This window comes from Pygoscelis adeliae, unplaced genomic scaffold (genome assembly GCF_000699105.1).
Source record: "Pygoscelis adeliae isolate BGI_AS28 unplaced genomic scaffold, ASM69910v1 Scaffold213, whole genome shotgun sequence".
In the NCBI taxonomy this organism is placed as follows: Eukaryota; Metazoa; Chordata; class Aves; order Sphenisciformes; family Spheniscidae; genus Pygoscelis; species Pygoscelis adeliae.
In genome coordinates, this window is record NW_008824410.1 from 21,979 (window position 1) to 38,033 (window position 16,055).

The 16,055-nt window shown below is 37.1% G+C and overlaps 2 protein-coding genes across 5 annotated transcripts in view; one reads left to right on the forward strand and one right to left on the reverse strand.

Annotated features, from left to right (window-relative positions):
* Positions 1 to 7,351, forward strand: part of RER1 (retention in endoplasmic reticulum sorting receptor 1) — an 8,155-nt gene extending 804 nt beyond the window's left edge. Inside the window, exons 2-8 of one of the 4 annotated variants that reach the window (XM_009320532.1) lie at positions 1,591 to 1,760; positions 1,989 to 2,074; positions 2,631 to 2,735; positions 4,495 to 4,594; positions 5,071 to 5,146; positions 5,253 to 5,388; positions 6,261 to 7,351. In XM_009320532.1, coding sequence (XP_009318807.1) covers positions 1,736 to 1,760; positions 1,989 to 2,074; positions 2,631 to 2,735; positions 4,495 to 4,594; positions 5,071 to 5,146; positions 5,253 to 5,388; positions 6,261 to 6,350 — 618 coding nt within the window. In that variant the 5' untranslated portion in view covers positions 1,591 to 1,735 and the 3' untranslated portion in view covers positions 6,351 to 7,351. Of the gene's footprint in view, positions 1 to 1,590; positions 1,761 to 1,988; positions 2,075 to 2,630; positions 2,736 to 4,494; positions 4,595 to 5,067; positions 5,147 to 5,252; positions 5,389 to 6,260 lie in introns of all 4 variants that reach the window. The other 3 variants (XM_009320531.1, XM_009320533.1, XM_009320534.1) reach the window with 3 other exon arrangements.
* On the reverse strand, positions 7,285 to 16,044 carry PEX10 (peroxisomal biogenesis factor 10). The gene is made up of 5 exons (XM_009320558.1): positions 15,837 to 16,044; positions 14,912 to 15,318; positions 13,940 to 14,115; positions 13,499 to 13,634; positions 7,285 to 9,985 (listed from the first exon to the last, which is right to left on the reverse strand). Exons 1-5 carry the CDS (start codon positions 16,042 to 16,044, stop codon positions 9,914 to 9,916), a joined length of 999 nt encoding a protein of 332 aa, XP_009318833.1. The 3' UTR covers positions 7,285 to 9,913.
* Positions 16,045 to 16,055: the final 11 nt, after the last annotated feature.

Here is a 16,055-nt window from a genome sequence, read left to right on the forward strand (position 1 = left end):
TAGATTGAGTTATTCCCTTAAAACAGTGAGATCTGGCTTGTGTTCTTAACTGTAAACTGCCTTCAAAGCAATGCCAAAGATCACTTTTCTTGATAATCGTCTAATTGCAGATGTTCTTTCAGTAAAGTTTTAATGTGATAAGAAGCATTAACTTAAATTCTAAACTACGTCATGTGATAGACTTCAGTCTATGCTACTTAAACTGAGCCAGTGAGAGGTTTCTTTTCAGTAGAACAGGCAGGATTAGCTAGTTGTATTTCTTGGTCTGCTATAGAAGAACTGTCTGTATGATAAAGAATCACACATAAGCACATATAATGTAATTTTTTACACCAAACAAAACGCCTACTCCATCGTAAAGCCATCAGTAGCCTTACATACATGATTCTTCACTTGATCTACATACGTTACCATATACAAGATTGTAATGTTAGGTCTACTTATAGCCCGTATTTGCTACGGATGTGTCCGTAAAATTAATTTGAGAACAGGAGAGTTTTTATGTTCGTGGTCTTTGGAGAATTGCTATCTGATCAGTAGATTGAATATCTTTTTGTTATGGCTTTATACTTCAGGACATTAAAAAAACCCAAAAGTAAAGCACAAAATTATGCTCAGCTAGTAATGCTGAGTAACTTCTTTCTTCTGCAGTGCAGTGAATGGGGAGAATAATAATTACCTCCTTTTGCCTGTGATAAAAAAGTCTATAGTATATGAGTTTCTGTTTGATTTTTTTTTTTTCTTTTTAGCTATAGCTTGAATTAAAGTGGGCTGCGGCTCCTGAAGCCTCATAATGAATCCCCTTATCTTTTGAACTGTCATCAGGACTACTTTCTTCTACTTACTAATTATTCCGTAGGATGTAGTTTTCAGATGTTTACAGAAAAAATATACAACTTTAAGGTTCTGTGCCTCCCCAGATTGTCCTTGGTCTCAAATTATTGTTCGCAGCAGTCACTGTATTGCAGCATCTAAGATAATTTAACTTTTTCTGATTCAGTAACGTTTCATATATCTTTATTATCATCTGAGGCTCTTGAGATATTAGTATAGGGCTGAAAGTACTCCCACTATCCCAGAGTTATGTAGTCCCACCCACAAATGAGGGCTCCAGGAAGTAATGTCAGGGATTGCTTTTGGTGATGTGGCAAAAATGTTTCTGTTTAGAATCCATTTTATTTTGTTTGTTTTATATCTTGACGTGAACTGTAAAACTCATTTGAGCTTAACTGAAAAGAAAAATAAAGTTCTTAAATTGGTAGCAGAAGCATGTGCTAAAAAATAATTCCCTTGGTTAATTTTTTGCCTGAGTTCAGAATCCTGGCCCATTTACTATACAATTTTGTTCATGCATAAAACTCTTCTGTGACTGCTAAGCTCTTCCTGTTCAAGAGATAGATAAAGTCATTGAATAATTCCAGCAGTGGGCAGTGTTTTGGTTTAGGTACTTATGGTAGATTTTTTTTGTCTGTAACCACTCGTGTACGGAGCCCTGAACTTAAACTTCTTCGCTCTCTAGTTACTCAGTATTTAAAAATCCTAAGCAGCTTTTAAAAAAATACTTATTTTGGTTTTGTTCTTTGCCTTTAGAAACTGAGGTGACAGGAGGGTGGTGCTGCAGTTCATATCTCAATGCTTAGATGTTATAACTCAGCTCCCGCCTTATCAAGGTGAAGATGTCTTAACAAGGCTCATTCCTGCATTTCTGTATGGACTTGTTTTTTCGCTCCCTAAAATGGCTTGGATCCTGTCTTGCCTTTGTAAAATACCCCGTTCTTTGCTTTCTTGACAATTTCTTGTGGAAATTAATTTCTTTTGGAATAAATGTCCTCTCTTTAAGAATACTTCATTAAAAATAATTTGTTTCAAACAGGGCAATCCAAAAGAGTATCATATGTAAATGCTGGTTCAGATGATGTACGTAAAGCTTCACTGAGCTTAGATTTTTGTTTTAAATGTTACCTATGTGTCATGTTTTGTTTCCACAGCAACCATGTCAGAAGGGGACAGTATTGGTGAGTCTGTTCATGGAAAGCCTTCTGTGGTCTATAGATTTTTCTCAAGACTTGGACAGGTTGGTTTTCTGTAGGGTTTTTCCAGCTCCATTAGAAGCAGATCTCAGTGCAGCTTCTTAAACTCATTACTTTTTTGGATGGGTTGTTGAACTACTAAAGTCTGTACAAAAGATTTCCTTCAAAGCCTTTTAAAAATAGATAACAAATATTATAACGCATAGCTTAATGGACTATTTGATGTACGTATATGTGACATTGCACAGTGAATATATACGATGTTGTCAAAAATGAGGAGTGACTTCAGACTTCATGTCAGATTCATCTTAAGGAAAGTAAACTTGCATAAAATATTGAAAATTTAAATTGCTTTACGATGCCCCAAGCATTAGGAAATTTTTTTTTTGCCTTTGTAAAAATACAGAACTTTTCAAATGCTTGTAAGTACGTTTATGGTTAATTAAGTTTATTTGTAATAAAGAATACAAATGTTTCATGTTACTCTCCTTCCCAAAATACTCTTCACAAATGCTTACTATTTCTAATGCTACCCTGTAATAAACGTTATTCATTTTGCATCATGTATTTCACAGATGTACACTTTGTATTTCTTCCTAGATCTACCAATCCTGGTTAGACAAATCTACTCCTTATACTGCAGTGCGATGGATTGTAACTTTGGGTCTGAGTTTTATCTACATGATTAGAGTTTATCTACTGCAGGTAAGAAAACTGGGTTTACTGCTAAAGTAGTTTTAAATATCATTACTGTTCTATTTTTTGTGTTTAGAGAGTTTTTGAAGTATGGTATTACTTTGGAATTACGTATGGTATCATTCAGCACACAGTAGAAGGTAAATTAGTCTGAAGAAAGAACACATCTTGTTGGTGTTAAACTTACTGCTTCAGAACGGAGAACGTGCAGATGCTTGAGGATATTCATCTGATGGCAACACAAAGTGCAAATACTTCATTAGTTCTGATGAAATTACATAATAAGCCTCTGAAAACTCTCTTGCAATTAAGCTTTTACTTTTACTTAAGCTGTGTAACAGCGTGTTCAGGAGCCAGTGGTTACCTTCTGTCACGCAAACCATAAAGAAGTGCTCTTTCAGCATTTTTATCGCTGCAGGCCAGCGGCAGACCATTTCTCTACTAATCAGATGCCTCTACTTCATGCTAATCTGCAATTCAGTTAAGAACTTCATAATTGTTATTCCCAAAAACTGAAGATTACAGATTGACTGTAAAAGCTGTGCAGGTGGTAGTAATACAAAGATTTAAGAGACTGAAGCCCGCAAAGATGATTAAAAAAGTGATGGTTTTATGCTGTTTACTTCTTTTATGCTGCTCTTTACGATGTCTACATCTTGAACATAGAGACTGGATGCCTGAGAAAAGCTTTCATATTAAATCCGTCAATACTTGAGGGATCTGCACTACTCTCATGTTCTAAGGCTTGTTTTGATTAATATATTAGGTTTACAGTAGTATACCTTAGAAAACTTGTAGCTTAAAAAGGCTAATAGATTTTATTTTTTTTACCTTGCTTATTTGTATTGCAGTAAGGTTAGTCAGTGTTTAGGTAGCTTTAAATGAAAACTGTTACATATGTTATCTGTCAGTACACAAATGAAAGAAATAGATCCATGTCATGGTTTAACCTCAGTTGGCAACTGAGCACCACGCAGCCGCTCGCTCACTCCCCCTGCAGTGGGATGGGGGAGAGAATTGGAAGGGTAAAAGTGAGAAAACTCGTGGGTTGAGATTAAAAGACATTTTAATAGGTAAAGCAAAAGCCACACACGCAAGCAAAGCAAAACAAGGAATTCATTCACTACTTCCCATCGGCAGGCAGGTGTTCAGCCATCTCCAGGAAAGCAGGGCTCCATCACGCATAACGGTTACTTGGGAAGACAAACGCCATCACTCCAAACGTGTCCCCCCCCTTCCTTCTTCTTCCCCCAGCTTTATATACTGAGCATGATGTCCCATGGTATGGAATATCCCATTGGCCAGTTGGGGTCAGCTGTCCTGGCTGTGTTCCCTCCCAGCTTCTTGTGCCCCTCCAGCCTTCTCAGTTGGTAGAGCACGAGAAACTGAAAAGTCCTTGGCTACTGTAAGCACTACCTAGCAACAACTAAAACATCGGTGCCTTATCAATTTTGTTCCCATCCTAAATCCAAAACACAGCACTGTACCAGCTACTAGGAAGGAAATTAACTCTATCCCTGCCGAAACCAGGACAATCCATAAAGGGGATTTCATCTTTTCATAGAGTGAGAATATTTATTTTATACAGTAAGACTTTTTAATATTTTTTTAGCAAGTCCAGAAAACTTTTTGTGTTAATGTGAGGATGTAGAAAAGCACGTCTCAAGGAAGCAAAAAAACAGGTTGTTTAATCTTGTTGAAAAATCAGTATCTGAAAATGGTTTTCAGGAAGACTTTAATCTTAGCTCTTTTTTCGTCCCTGCTTCAGGGTTGGTACATTGTGACATATGCCTTGGGAATCTACCATCTAAATCTCTTCATAGCTTTCTTGTCGCCAAAGGTAGACCCCTCTTTAATGGAAGATTCAGGTATGACGAATAGTTCATTTTGCGATAATTTTGAACTTAGTCAAACTTCCAGCTCTATTTGTCTGATACAATAGTGTAAAGATGTGCAATTTTAGCATGACATTGTGTTTTTAGACTTGCAAAAAATCTATACAACTTAACATCAGGAGTTGCTATAAAATTTGTATTTTTTTTTTTTCCCCCAAGACTTGAACATATTCCATATAGTATTAGTTTTCTATGTTTTGAAAGAAGTTTTATGTGACTTAAGTTCTCCTCATAACAGAAATGAGTGCCAGGTCACTTGAGTTATTATCTGTTTTCTTTTGGGAAATCAATGTTAAGTTACATTAAAGCAGCCACTGTAACTGGAATCTATGTGTAACTGAAAGTTTTTCTTAAAGATAAAAATTAAAAATCTGGAGTCTGAATAGTGTGGAAAATTAGTGTGAGGGGGTTTGTGGGTTTTTTTTGTTTTTTTCTGTTTTTTTTAGATGATGGTCCTTCCTTACCTACAAGGCAAAATGAAGAATTTCGGCCTTTCATTAGAAGGCTCCCAGAGTTTAAATTCTGGTGAGTGGATCCATCTGGCCATGCTCTGTTTTTGAAAAATATAAATATCTGCATCAAATTAGTGGTAGCTGGGGTTGAAGGGTTAATTGTTAATATTATTTTTAAGGCACTCTGCCACTAAAGGAATCCTGGTTGCTATGGCATGTACATTCTTCGAGGCTTTCAACGTTCCTGTTTTTTGGCCAATCCTTGTGATGTACTTCATTATGCTATTTTGTATCACTATGAAGAGGCAAATCAAGGTAACTTGCCAAGAATAGATAGTAGCATTTGTGATGTCAGAATTTACAGTATTGTTCCAAACTGTCCATCCAGTTGAGCTCTTCAGAGCTATTAGATGTATTGCACATACTTCTTTACTAGAGGAACTTGAACAACTAACATTTGAACAGTAGTTGCAACTTTGAGCAAATATTGACAATGTGAAACAAAAATACTTTGTAAAAGAAGTCTTCATACTCTACATTAACAAAATTTTATGCTTGCTTTCAAAAGGCTTTGATCTTAGAATTCAATATCTGTTTTTTATACAGGATGAGTCTTATAATTTCTCATCCACTTCCTTTCTTCAGTTAACTATTGCTATTTTTAATGAAGAGGTCTTGTAGGATCTCTGATGGGTGAAAAGGGAAGTTCTGACAAGTTGATGCGAGAAAGTAGATGGAGAGAAGGGGAATAAGAACATAGGCAAGTCATTCAGACCATTTTTAACAAATTACTTTTAGTTTGTTGGCATTTTAAAAGGAAAACCCATTTTTTTCCCAGACATGCAGGATTTTAGATAGGTACTGTTATTCAAAGTTGTAAATTAAAGATTAAAGGGTAATAAAGAATTAATACTTCTATGCTCTCTCCAGTTTCCTGTGATCCCCCGATCGGTAATCTTCACTGTACTGTATAAGTTGTTGGGTATACCCAAATGTGAGATTTGTAAGATTGGGCTCATACCCCTATTTCGATGTAAACTGGTGTATGATTAGCTGTTTCATTACTTTTACAACACTGAAGAACTGTCTTTCTAGAGGACTTTGTTGTTTACAATGTGTATTATAAAACATTTTTGTAAATATTAGGTAAGTTTCTTGCCTCAAAAATTGATCTTTTCTCTTTACAGCACATGATAAAGTACAGATATATACCCTTCACACATGGCAAGAGGAAATACAAAGGGAAAGAAGATGTGGGAAAGACCTTTGCTAGCTAGAAGATGCAATCAACCTGTTGATCAATTCTACTTCTAACTAAAGGAACGATTTTGAGCCATTGTAACAATGCCTTTTTTCTTCATAAAAAATGATTAACAGAGTGGTGACAAAGCAGTTGAATTTTCATTTTAAGAGGATCTTGCTATTTTTATCTGAAATACAGTTTCTTGAAGGAACTGGCATTCTAACCAAATTGCATTGAGTTTATTATCTTTTGTAAGAAGTTGGAGAAACTTTGGATAATTCCATGCATTTGGGATAATGTATTTCTTTCAAGGTCCACTGCACTGGAGAGATTAATGGCTTAGAGTTGGATATTTTTACATAGTTCTCCTGCTCTATATCACCCTGAAGTGCTGTGCACATATGTGGAGGAAAAATGTAAGATGGCACACGTGATGCTGTTTTCTGCCTCGTGGCCGTGTGCTATTTTCATAGAAAAATACAGTAGACCTAAATAGATGCAGAACTTAAGCCAGTTTCCTAAATGCATGGTATTACTGAGTTATAACCAAACAAATATAGATGGGAATAAGAAATCTACTAAATTATGGGTTTTACAGTAGGGAAAAAATACTCACAGCTTCTAAAGTAACTCACTTGTGTTGGGTTTTAATGCCAGTTTCACCATTACATCTAGCAGATGCTAAAATCGGGCTCTTTCATGATGACTCAAAACTTTGTTCAAACTCTATCACAATTTCCTTTGAGGACCTGGAATTATAAATATATATATATTTTAATTGTTATTAGTTGGAGTTTCTTTCATACTTAAGGGTTTCTTGATTAATTTAAGCTGACTTTATGCAGCCCCTTCAGAATATACCCAAACTGGCCAAAGCAGACAAACGGTGTGGCTTTTAACGCAGCTTTTCATTTTCTATGGGGAAAAGAAAAAGGAGATAAATGACCTGCATGTAAACTTTTTCATGTGATACAACTGCAGTTTTATTAAGTGACTTTTTAATTCCAAAATTTATTAAAAGACAGTGTCCCCCTTTACTTGTTCTCTATCTTTATATACATATATTGATCTAATAGTATTTATGGCTCCTTTTCGATAATGGTTACCCTCAATTTATCTTCATGCAATGCCTTTTTCAACTCTTCAGGGAGCATTCACTTGCAGAAAGTAGGAAAAGATTAGCTCATTGAAGATTCTGAATGGACAATAGTGGCAACTTCAACAGACACCTAATTGGAAAATGTATGTATTTCATCTGATTTTGTCAAATGAAGTCATTATGGAGCTCTGGAATCCAGCCTTCAGTAATCCTGGGAAAATGACAGGTAGTTTTAGTTCACGTTGACCTGTTGTGTTTTGTTTGTTTGTGTGTGTTTGTTTTATTAGCAGTGTGGAAACTAGTAATGTCAAAATTTAAAATTATGGAAACAGTATCCAAAAAGGGCCTTATAAAAGTACCAGTTATGGATGCTTGCAGTTAGTTGCCTAAAAGTCTGAAAGCCCTGACTTGGAGAAGCTGTCTTCAGGTTTGCTGGAGTTTCTGAATAATATGGGGAAATCAGGGAGAAAAATATGTTTATTATGTTTATTAATGTTAGAATTAGCAACTGGGATGACTCCTACTAAACAACAGAGTGTTAACGACATCCATTGCAAATTAGACATTTTTACCTCCACTTAATTTCAAACTTCAGTGGCAGCTTTAGATTAATGCCTTCTCATTCTTAGGTAGGCATAGATGTTCTGCATTCAGTGGGATTAACGGTTTTCAAATATGGGTTGTAGATGATGTTGGGGCAACGGTATAGTTCCCCAGCTGACTCTCAGCATGCAACGGCCAGACAAGTTTGATGGCATTTTGTTAAGCATTGCTTTATTTTTATCACCTACAAGTGCTAAAAAAAAATTACCCTTACAGAATGCATGAAAAACTTGGCTTGACAACTTCACAGATACTTCCCAGTCATTGATTGCTTCCTATTTGTTTTTATGTGCAACTACGTGTTTTTCCTTACTATTCCCTTAATAAGGAGATCAGGCAGTGATTTCCTTAGGTAGTCGTGTTTTGATTCATGATACGGACCATCTTTCTTCCGCTGTTGCCTTGGCAGTTTTAAATAGGTGAGGGATGCCTGAACGTTTCCTGGTGTAAGAAAGGGATGGTTTTGCAGCTCTGGAAATCACTTTTGTACAGTACTGATGAAGTGTTCGCAGTTATGAGCAACTATTTTTAATTCCATTTATAGATATAATGAAAAGTTAAACTAATTTTATTGGAGTTTTTATGATAACACTTGGAGATTTAATTGTTAATTAGCTAACCAGGATCTCTGCGGTACAAATAACCATCTTAAAAGAAGTGCTCTTACTGTAGCATGCCTCCCCCTGCCACTCCCAAGTCCATATTCAGTGCCATTTGTGAAAGATTTATTGAATCTGTAACTCATGATCCACAGAGTGGATCATCTGGCTTTTTTTCCCCATGTGTATTTAAAGAATACAAATAAATTCATCTTGTACATTTTCTATCATGCAAGAATGACAAGATCTGTTAACAACTAACAATCTTTTTCCCTGCTGCTCCGAATATTTGTATAATGGAACTAATAATAACTTAAGGGAGTAAACCTTGACGAGGTGATGCTGCTGAATCCCTCCTCCTTTATACTCTAAAATATTGGCTTAGCTGAAATAGCCCCTATTGCCATAAAGAGGGGAGAGGGTCTCGCGGCTGAAGTCAGCTTCTTCGCTATCTGTGTTAGACTGTAGAAAACACCACACAGACAAAACTTTAGCTGTGTTATAAAACTAACATTTTATAGTTGAGCTTAGTTTCTGTTAGTATATGTACTAGGGCTTTTTTGAAACAACACCTGTTACATTGCTATAGTCTGTCTAGAATACTTGATGAAAAGTCTTGATATCTAATAGTGATAGAAAAGCTTGGAGTTTGGAAGCTGGATGTTAACTGATCAGGGTGCAGAGTAGCCTGCATTACTGTGGGTTCGCATTTGTTGCTTCTGTTGACCTAAGGGAAATTCACAGTTTGCCAAATCAAGGAAACCTGCTTTATTGTTAACCTTGTTATGAAAACGGATGGTACATGACATACATTTATCATCAGAACTTGAACTGCAGTTAAAGTAAGGATTTGTGTACAGCTTTTGTCCTTTTCCCCTGAACTCCACAGCACGGACTCATTATGTTATAGGAGAAAGGGAGTCTTAGAAATTGTAGAATTTTACTAATACCTTAAGCATGCTATGAAAGGTTGGAAGACTCATTATCCACACTTACATTTAGAGAATGAGAATCTGATGTAAATTTTTCATTGCCCAACATGAAGAAAACTATTACATTTGTGTTAAGCACTTTTTCGAGAGACATTTTTAATATGGTCAAGAACCATGTTAGAAGAAACAGTAGAGTAGAGGCAGAAAAAGATTTATTCTGTAGAACAGGAATGAAGTGCCACCTTGCACAGGCAGTTACCGGTTTTATAATAAAGTCTTTCTTGGACTAACTCAAGCTGTATGACAACTTTATAAAGGGTATGAGAGCTGAGGCCCTTGTTGTGAAACAGAAGAGATTTTTCCTTTACAGTTGATAGTGACGTAGGTAGATCAGTTTCTGAGGATGAAACTTCTCTCTGCACAGTGGACATTCTGTCTAGAAAAAGAAGAGAAATTAGATAGATGTACTGAATTGCTCTATTTAAAAGTTAAAAAAAAAATCCAAATGTAATTGTTTAGCTAATTCTAGGAAATAATCAGCATCCATAATTAAACATTTTTTTCAGTCCAGTTTGTGATGCAATCTTAACCATGTAAAGCATTCTAAGCTAGCCTAATTTAAAGAGCAACTTGAACTGACATGGGTGCATAAAATATGACCTTAAAACCATGGTCACTGTACACAGCACACAACACCTTCACCTGGAAGTAACTTCTTCGTCTTAGGTGCAAGTGACCTCTCAGAGGTCACTTCCTTTGCACCTTCAAGGAAGAAAGCCTGTCTAGCAAAATCGCTCAAATGGTCGCTGATGTTTTATTCAAATATTCTATTACCCTTGAATATTGCTAAGTAATGCTGCCATATACTAATTTCAGAGGTAATTTGTGGTTTATTTTCCTTCTTCATACTAAAAATAATTTCCTTTATTGTTACGTGCAGCTGAACTAGAATAGCAGACTGCTAGTCTCTTTATTGCCATCTTTACTCAAAATACCTAGTATTGCATTATGCATGCTTTTACTCAAGTGTATTACAGGCCAGTTTCATTGCAGAGTTCATTTGTCTTAGGGTTGCAGGCAGTTTTTCTCAGTTGCTTTGTCCTGAGTTTATCGTAAGCAGTTTCCCAACAAGGGCCATGCTTTTACCTGCTATTTAAAACAAGCATTTCCTGAAGCAGTAAGCCAAAACAAACTGGATGGATTCTTAACGGTTCTTTTGGTGTTTGTTTGATTTTCTTTTTTTTTTAATTTTTTTTTTAATCTAGGTGGCAATACTACTTCTTCAGTTAATTTTGCTAACAGGTAGAATAAAAAAAATACAGTTAGAGCCAGTATGAGGAAACTTTTATTCATGTACACTAGAAGTAGTGTTTAAAGATACTGACTGTGTGTTATAAGATACTCTTAGTTCTCTAAATCAGAGCTCTTAAATTTTTGTATCTTCACTTGGTGAATCCAGTAAGAGAGTCAAAGGATTTATTAGGTCAGCACATTCCAAAAGACTAAAAGTTACTAAAATGGTAACAATTGTTGTCAGTGTTAAGAAAAAATAAGCTTAAGTCTCTGTATCTGAAACAAAAAATCCTGTGCCATGGATGTTGAACTGCTCTCTGAGTAGTAAATTAGTCACCAAGTATTTAGGGCAAAGAATAAGGTAAAGATGCAATTATGGTGAATGGATGTTTTCAGATCTCAAATATCACTGTGTAATACAATTTTCATGCTGTCTACCTACAGATACGTGCATCTGGGACAGCTTTAGAGTAGACAACAGTGCAAAAAAATGGCACAAAATAAATGTCCTCTAACAGAGATAGCTCTATTGTCAGCTAGTACTCACATTGCAAACTGACAACTGAAATTGTCAGTAGCCTTCTAAGTGTGCTTCTGTGGGATTCAAATTTCTAATCCTTCCACATTAGTTGAAGATACTTCAAGCAGGGAGTCAGCAGAGCAATTTGTAATGCTAACTCATTTGAAGTTCTTCCTTAATTTTCCAGTCAGAGGTGTTACGGGAAGTGAGGACTAATCTTCATTCTAGATTACAAATACAACTTTTTTTAATTGATGCCCAACCACATAAGGGACCAAATAAACTTGAATAAGGCCACACTGCAAAAGGATCATTTACCTAACTTATTCTAATCAAACTTTGAAAATGTGTGTGAAAACTTTAGTTCGTGATGCTTCAGCTTCCTACTGGAAACTATAAAAGTCCAAATAAAGTTTTGGGAGGTAGATAGAAATCCATTTTGCATCTCCTTGCTAATAATTATCAGCTTTGAGTGATTTATCCCCCCCACCCCCCCGATTTTAAAGTGGACTAAGTTTTTTGCTTTTTAATTTCAGATTCGTAAGAAGGCAGTATTTGGGAGTTAATATTGTTGCATTAAGGATATTCAACAATCTTCCTTATGTTTTTCATCAAATATCATATTCTGAACACTGTGATAGGAAATCTGTGTATGGGAACTGTTCCTCTAATAACTCAGTTCTTCTGATAGCTATCTGGTTAAGAAAATGGTCTCGAACACTTTCTGTTACAGTCTAGCAGGATAGTTTCAGTTTAAGGGGCACTCTTTAGGTACCTGCTTCAGTTACACTCATTCCCAGCCTAGTGAGTTGGTTTTCTGAAGGGAGCCCCCACTAGCTTTCAGTTCTGTGTCACAGTAGTGAACTTGCACATCCAGCTGAAACTTGGTAACGTTTGCTGCCTCCCTTACATTTCTCTTTCAGAAACAAACAGCTGATAACCTGAAAACTGCGAACTGGAGGGGCGGGTAGTATGGTTTGTGTTAGGCAAACTTTTTTTTTTTTTAAAAAAAGGATTAAATTAATCTAACTACCCCATGAGAAAAGCATCTATTTTCACAACCTTGGAAAACACATCTGAGTAATTCAGTAGATTACCACTCCTTCCCCGCAGCTAGATGGAAGTTTCTACCACAGCTTCCAACAGCATTCAGGCAAGACTGATGAACATTGGCTAGGTCTTTACAAGCAAATCTGAAGTGACTCTTGATGTTCCCTGATTAGTGTCAGGGTGGTGTTAGGAAGGCATTAGCTCATTGCATGTTGCATTCTAGTTTGTGTCTTCAAATGGTGTATCTATCGTAGAACTTAACAGCTTGCATAGGTATAACCTTGGTGCATTTAAATACAGGCCTTTGACTTTTGCTATACTGATTTTAGTGTCAAGATCAATTTTGGATCCTAAGGAAATTCTCTGAGAAGTTGTATTTGCTTGATTCTGTTCCACCACAGCCATACTAGTATCAGCATAGGAAAATTTAAGTAGATCACACTACTCATTTCTAAAACAGCTGCAGTAATAAATCAGAGTTATAGCACGGACGTAGCCTCTGTGGCAAAGATTTTATTTGTAAGTAACACTTGATGCCTTTTTTCTGGCAAGCAGTTTTCACTCTTTAGAGAAAATAAATGGACAACGTCTTATTCCATGATGTCTATAAAATCCTTAATGGATGAAAATTCTGTTGTATTTCATTAATCCAGAGCAAAATCCAAGTTTAAAATAACATGCATAAGAGCTAGCTCAGTTTGGTTGTAATTTATTTATTCCTTTTTACTGGAAATCAGGTGAAGAAGGCTTCAGAACATTATCACTTTTGTTGTTTTTTTTGCAGTCAGAATTATAGCCTAGGTCTGTAGATAAAGGGATTATCTTCATGTCTGACTTCCACAGTAGTCCGATTGCATTTCAGTGGTTGGGACAGAAAACTGCTCGCCTTATTTACCTCATCTATGTAATGCATAGTCATTCTGTTCTAATAACACATATATAGGTCCTGGTAAACTCTCATGTGGGGATTTTGGGTACCTTAGTGAGAGAAAGGGTATTATTTCAACACCCAGGCTGACAGGTATTTTAAGTATAAATTTCATCACGTTTACCCCTTCCAGCCTCCATTTGTCCTGCTGTACTTACCCTGGTGTTACACCACTCCGTGATGCATTCCCAGCAGAACAGGTGGCCACAAGGTGTGGCTGTTGTATGTCTCCGTTCTTCCAAACACAAAGTGCAGTGGGAGTGGCGCCCAGTAGTTTTTCCCTTGGTCGTATTTCTAGTTAACATAGTTATATATTACTTAATTTTATTTAGCCTGCTTGTAAGAAATATTTGGTAACACAATCCTAAAGTAAACCCCATCTTCAAGTATTAACCCATTTTGTGAAGATCTCAAAAACATGAAAGCAAAGCATGAGATCTGAGAGATGCTTAAAACAGTGAAGAATGCATCAAATGTTACATTACATCAGGTTCTAACTTAAGTCAAAGTGTCGCTCCAGTGTCCTCCCTGTTCATGAAAGCTATTACATTTCCCACCATTGCTTCCACCTCTTTACTAGTAAGTAAAAATCATCATACTTGTGATGAGCTAGGTTGCGGTGTAGTTTCCATTCCTGCCTTGCTCTCTGCTTCTGTTTGAAGCTGTACATCTGAACACCAATTGTTAGAAGAAGATGGAAGAGTGAAATTATTCCAAGAAACTTGTAACTTGATCGAATACTCCGATCTTCTCCTTGCAGTCCTCCAAAATGCAGCTACATAATTCACAGAAATAGAGATGTTTCGTTACTGCGGTTTAATGAAACTATGCCCCCCCGCCCCCATGTCAATAAACTCTTGATTTGGGATTGTCATTTCTGTTCAAAAAATTGCCACGTTTCTAGGACTTATCAACCTGCTGTCTCTCAGGAGGTCTAATGTGTCCTGGATACATCTCATTCAGTCAGGCTATGCTTAACTGTTGTTTGTGCAAGGATCAGTTGTCTTGAGTTGTCTGTCTGTCCATCAAACCTGCTGCTTTAATCGGTTTGGTTTTGTTATGTAGCTCTGAACAAATAGTCAAACACGTCTTTTCCACATTGACGTTGGGAATCGTTGAGGAGTCTTTTGTCTATACACATTTCTGGGCCAGTGGCTGATGTTTTTTGGAAAGATACTTACGGAAAAGACCATGTGAAATTAAGCTCTTCCTATAGAAAAATGCTATCTAAACGTGTACTGATTTTTGTTCAAAACTGTAAGTATTTCCCATGGATTCATTAAGCCACTTCTCACTTTTTGTGTATTTGTAGGAGACAGACTGGACTAGATAGTGTTCTGAAGTTACAACTTCTGACAGTGCATTCACATTCATTAGCCGTAACCTTCTGACTGCAGGGACTCATAACCCCTCTACACAGTATTGAAGATTTCCCCCTCACCCAGTCTGCGCTGCCCATATTATAATCAGCTGCAGCCAAATTCTATATCCCTTTTACACACAAGGCATCCCAAAAGAGCCCAAAATACTGCAGTGGACACCATCTTCAAACAAGAAACACATCCACTTACATACGTGATTCCTGTGATTCTTTTAGACAGGTGATAGAAAGTGCCTCTTATGTAGAATACTGCCAGATGTAGTCGATGAAGCAAAGGTATGCATTGTTTAAGAACATACACAGTTTGTAAGACTCTTTTCTTCTGCTGTTCTGTAAGCTCCCCAACTTGTTTCTGAATCCAGTTCCGTATTAAGGTCCGACTGGCTAGGCCAAGTGCTGGGCTGCTCTGCGAGGTTCTGGACTCATCAGGTTCTATCTGCAGCTCATGTTCCAGATGCAGCAATCCCTTTTCTAAGCAATAGGGTACTACAGTATGAAGAGAAACGAAGATGGCCCGTCGAAGAAAAGAAGGTACCCTTTTCTTGGTTGAGTCAACTTGAACAATGTTAACATACTCTTCACCCAGAGTCTGATAACCTAAATAATGCGTGTAACAGAAAACATGCAGGGTAAGACGGCAATTGCGGTAACATTCTGTGTGTGGTTGAGCAGCGGTGACAGGCGGCTCAGGTCAGAACACATCAGGTTTCAGAAATAGTTGCATTTTTTTTTTGTTGAATGAGGTGAGCATTATGTTTACATCAGCATCTGCAGCATCGGTATCTGCAATGGTTTTAGGCTTAAAGCAGAGATACTTTTTCATAGTGCCACGCGTCCCTTTTTAATAAAGAACTTTTGCTTTTAAAAGAACATTTATCTGGGTTGATAAACTGCTGCATTTGAACTCAAACTTCTGACAATTTAGTGGTTTCATATTTAGTAAAAGGCATTTACAGAAAACCAAACCAACCAGACAAACCCCCCCCGTTACAGACGATCACTGTCAAGCAGTCTCGTTCCAGTTGGCGGTCGCCAACAGCAGCCGCCTGGGACAGACTGCTCGCTGTTCACACCGTCAGGAGAAATGCTGAATACGAGGTTACCGGGCACGTTACCTGACAAAGTGGTAAGGACGAAGTAGGCTACATCAGACAGCAGTTCAATCTCTCTCCTCCATTCCAGCCACTTCTTGGCACCTAAGGGATGGGGATGGTTGCAGTTACTTGACATGAAATGCCTGCTGATCAAACCCTTCTCCCGGGATTTCTCCCAGGCGCTCCAACACCGGATTAGCGGCCCCGCGATGGATCGGCCCGCCTCCATCACCCGATCCG

What these genes read in the sequence shown, in the direction of transcription:
- PEX10 (XM_009320558.1), bottom strand. Translation starts at nt 16,044, where the DNA reads ATGGAGGCGGGCCGATCCATCGCGGGGCCGCTAATCCGGTGTTGGAGC. An exon ending in CGTCCTTACCACTTTGTCAG is followed by an intron (nt 15,319 to 15,836) that starts GTAACGTGCCCG and finishes CGCATTATTTAG; the next exon opens with GTTATCAGACTCTGGGTGAA. An exon ending in GAATCACAGGAATCACGTAT is followed by an intron (nt 14,116 to 14,911) that starts GTAAGTGGATGT and finishes TGAATTATGTAG; the next exon opens with CTGCATTTTGGAGGACTGCA.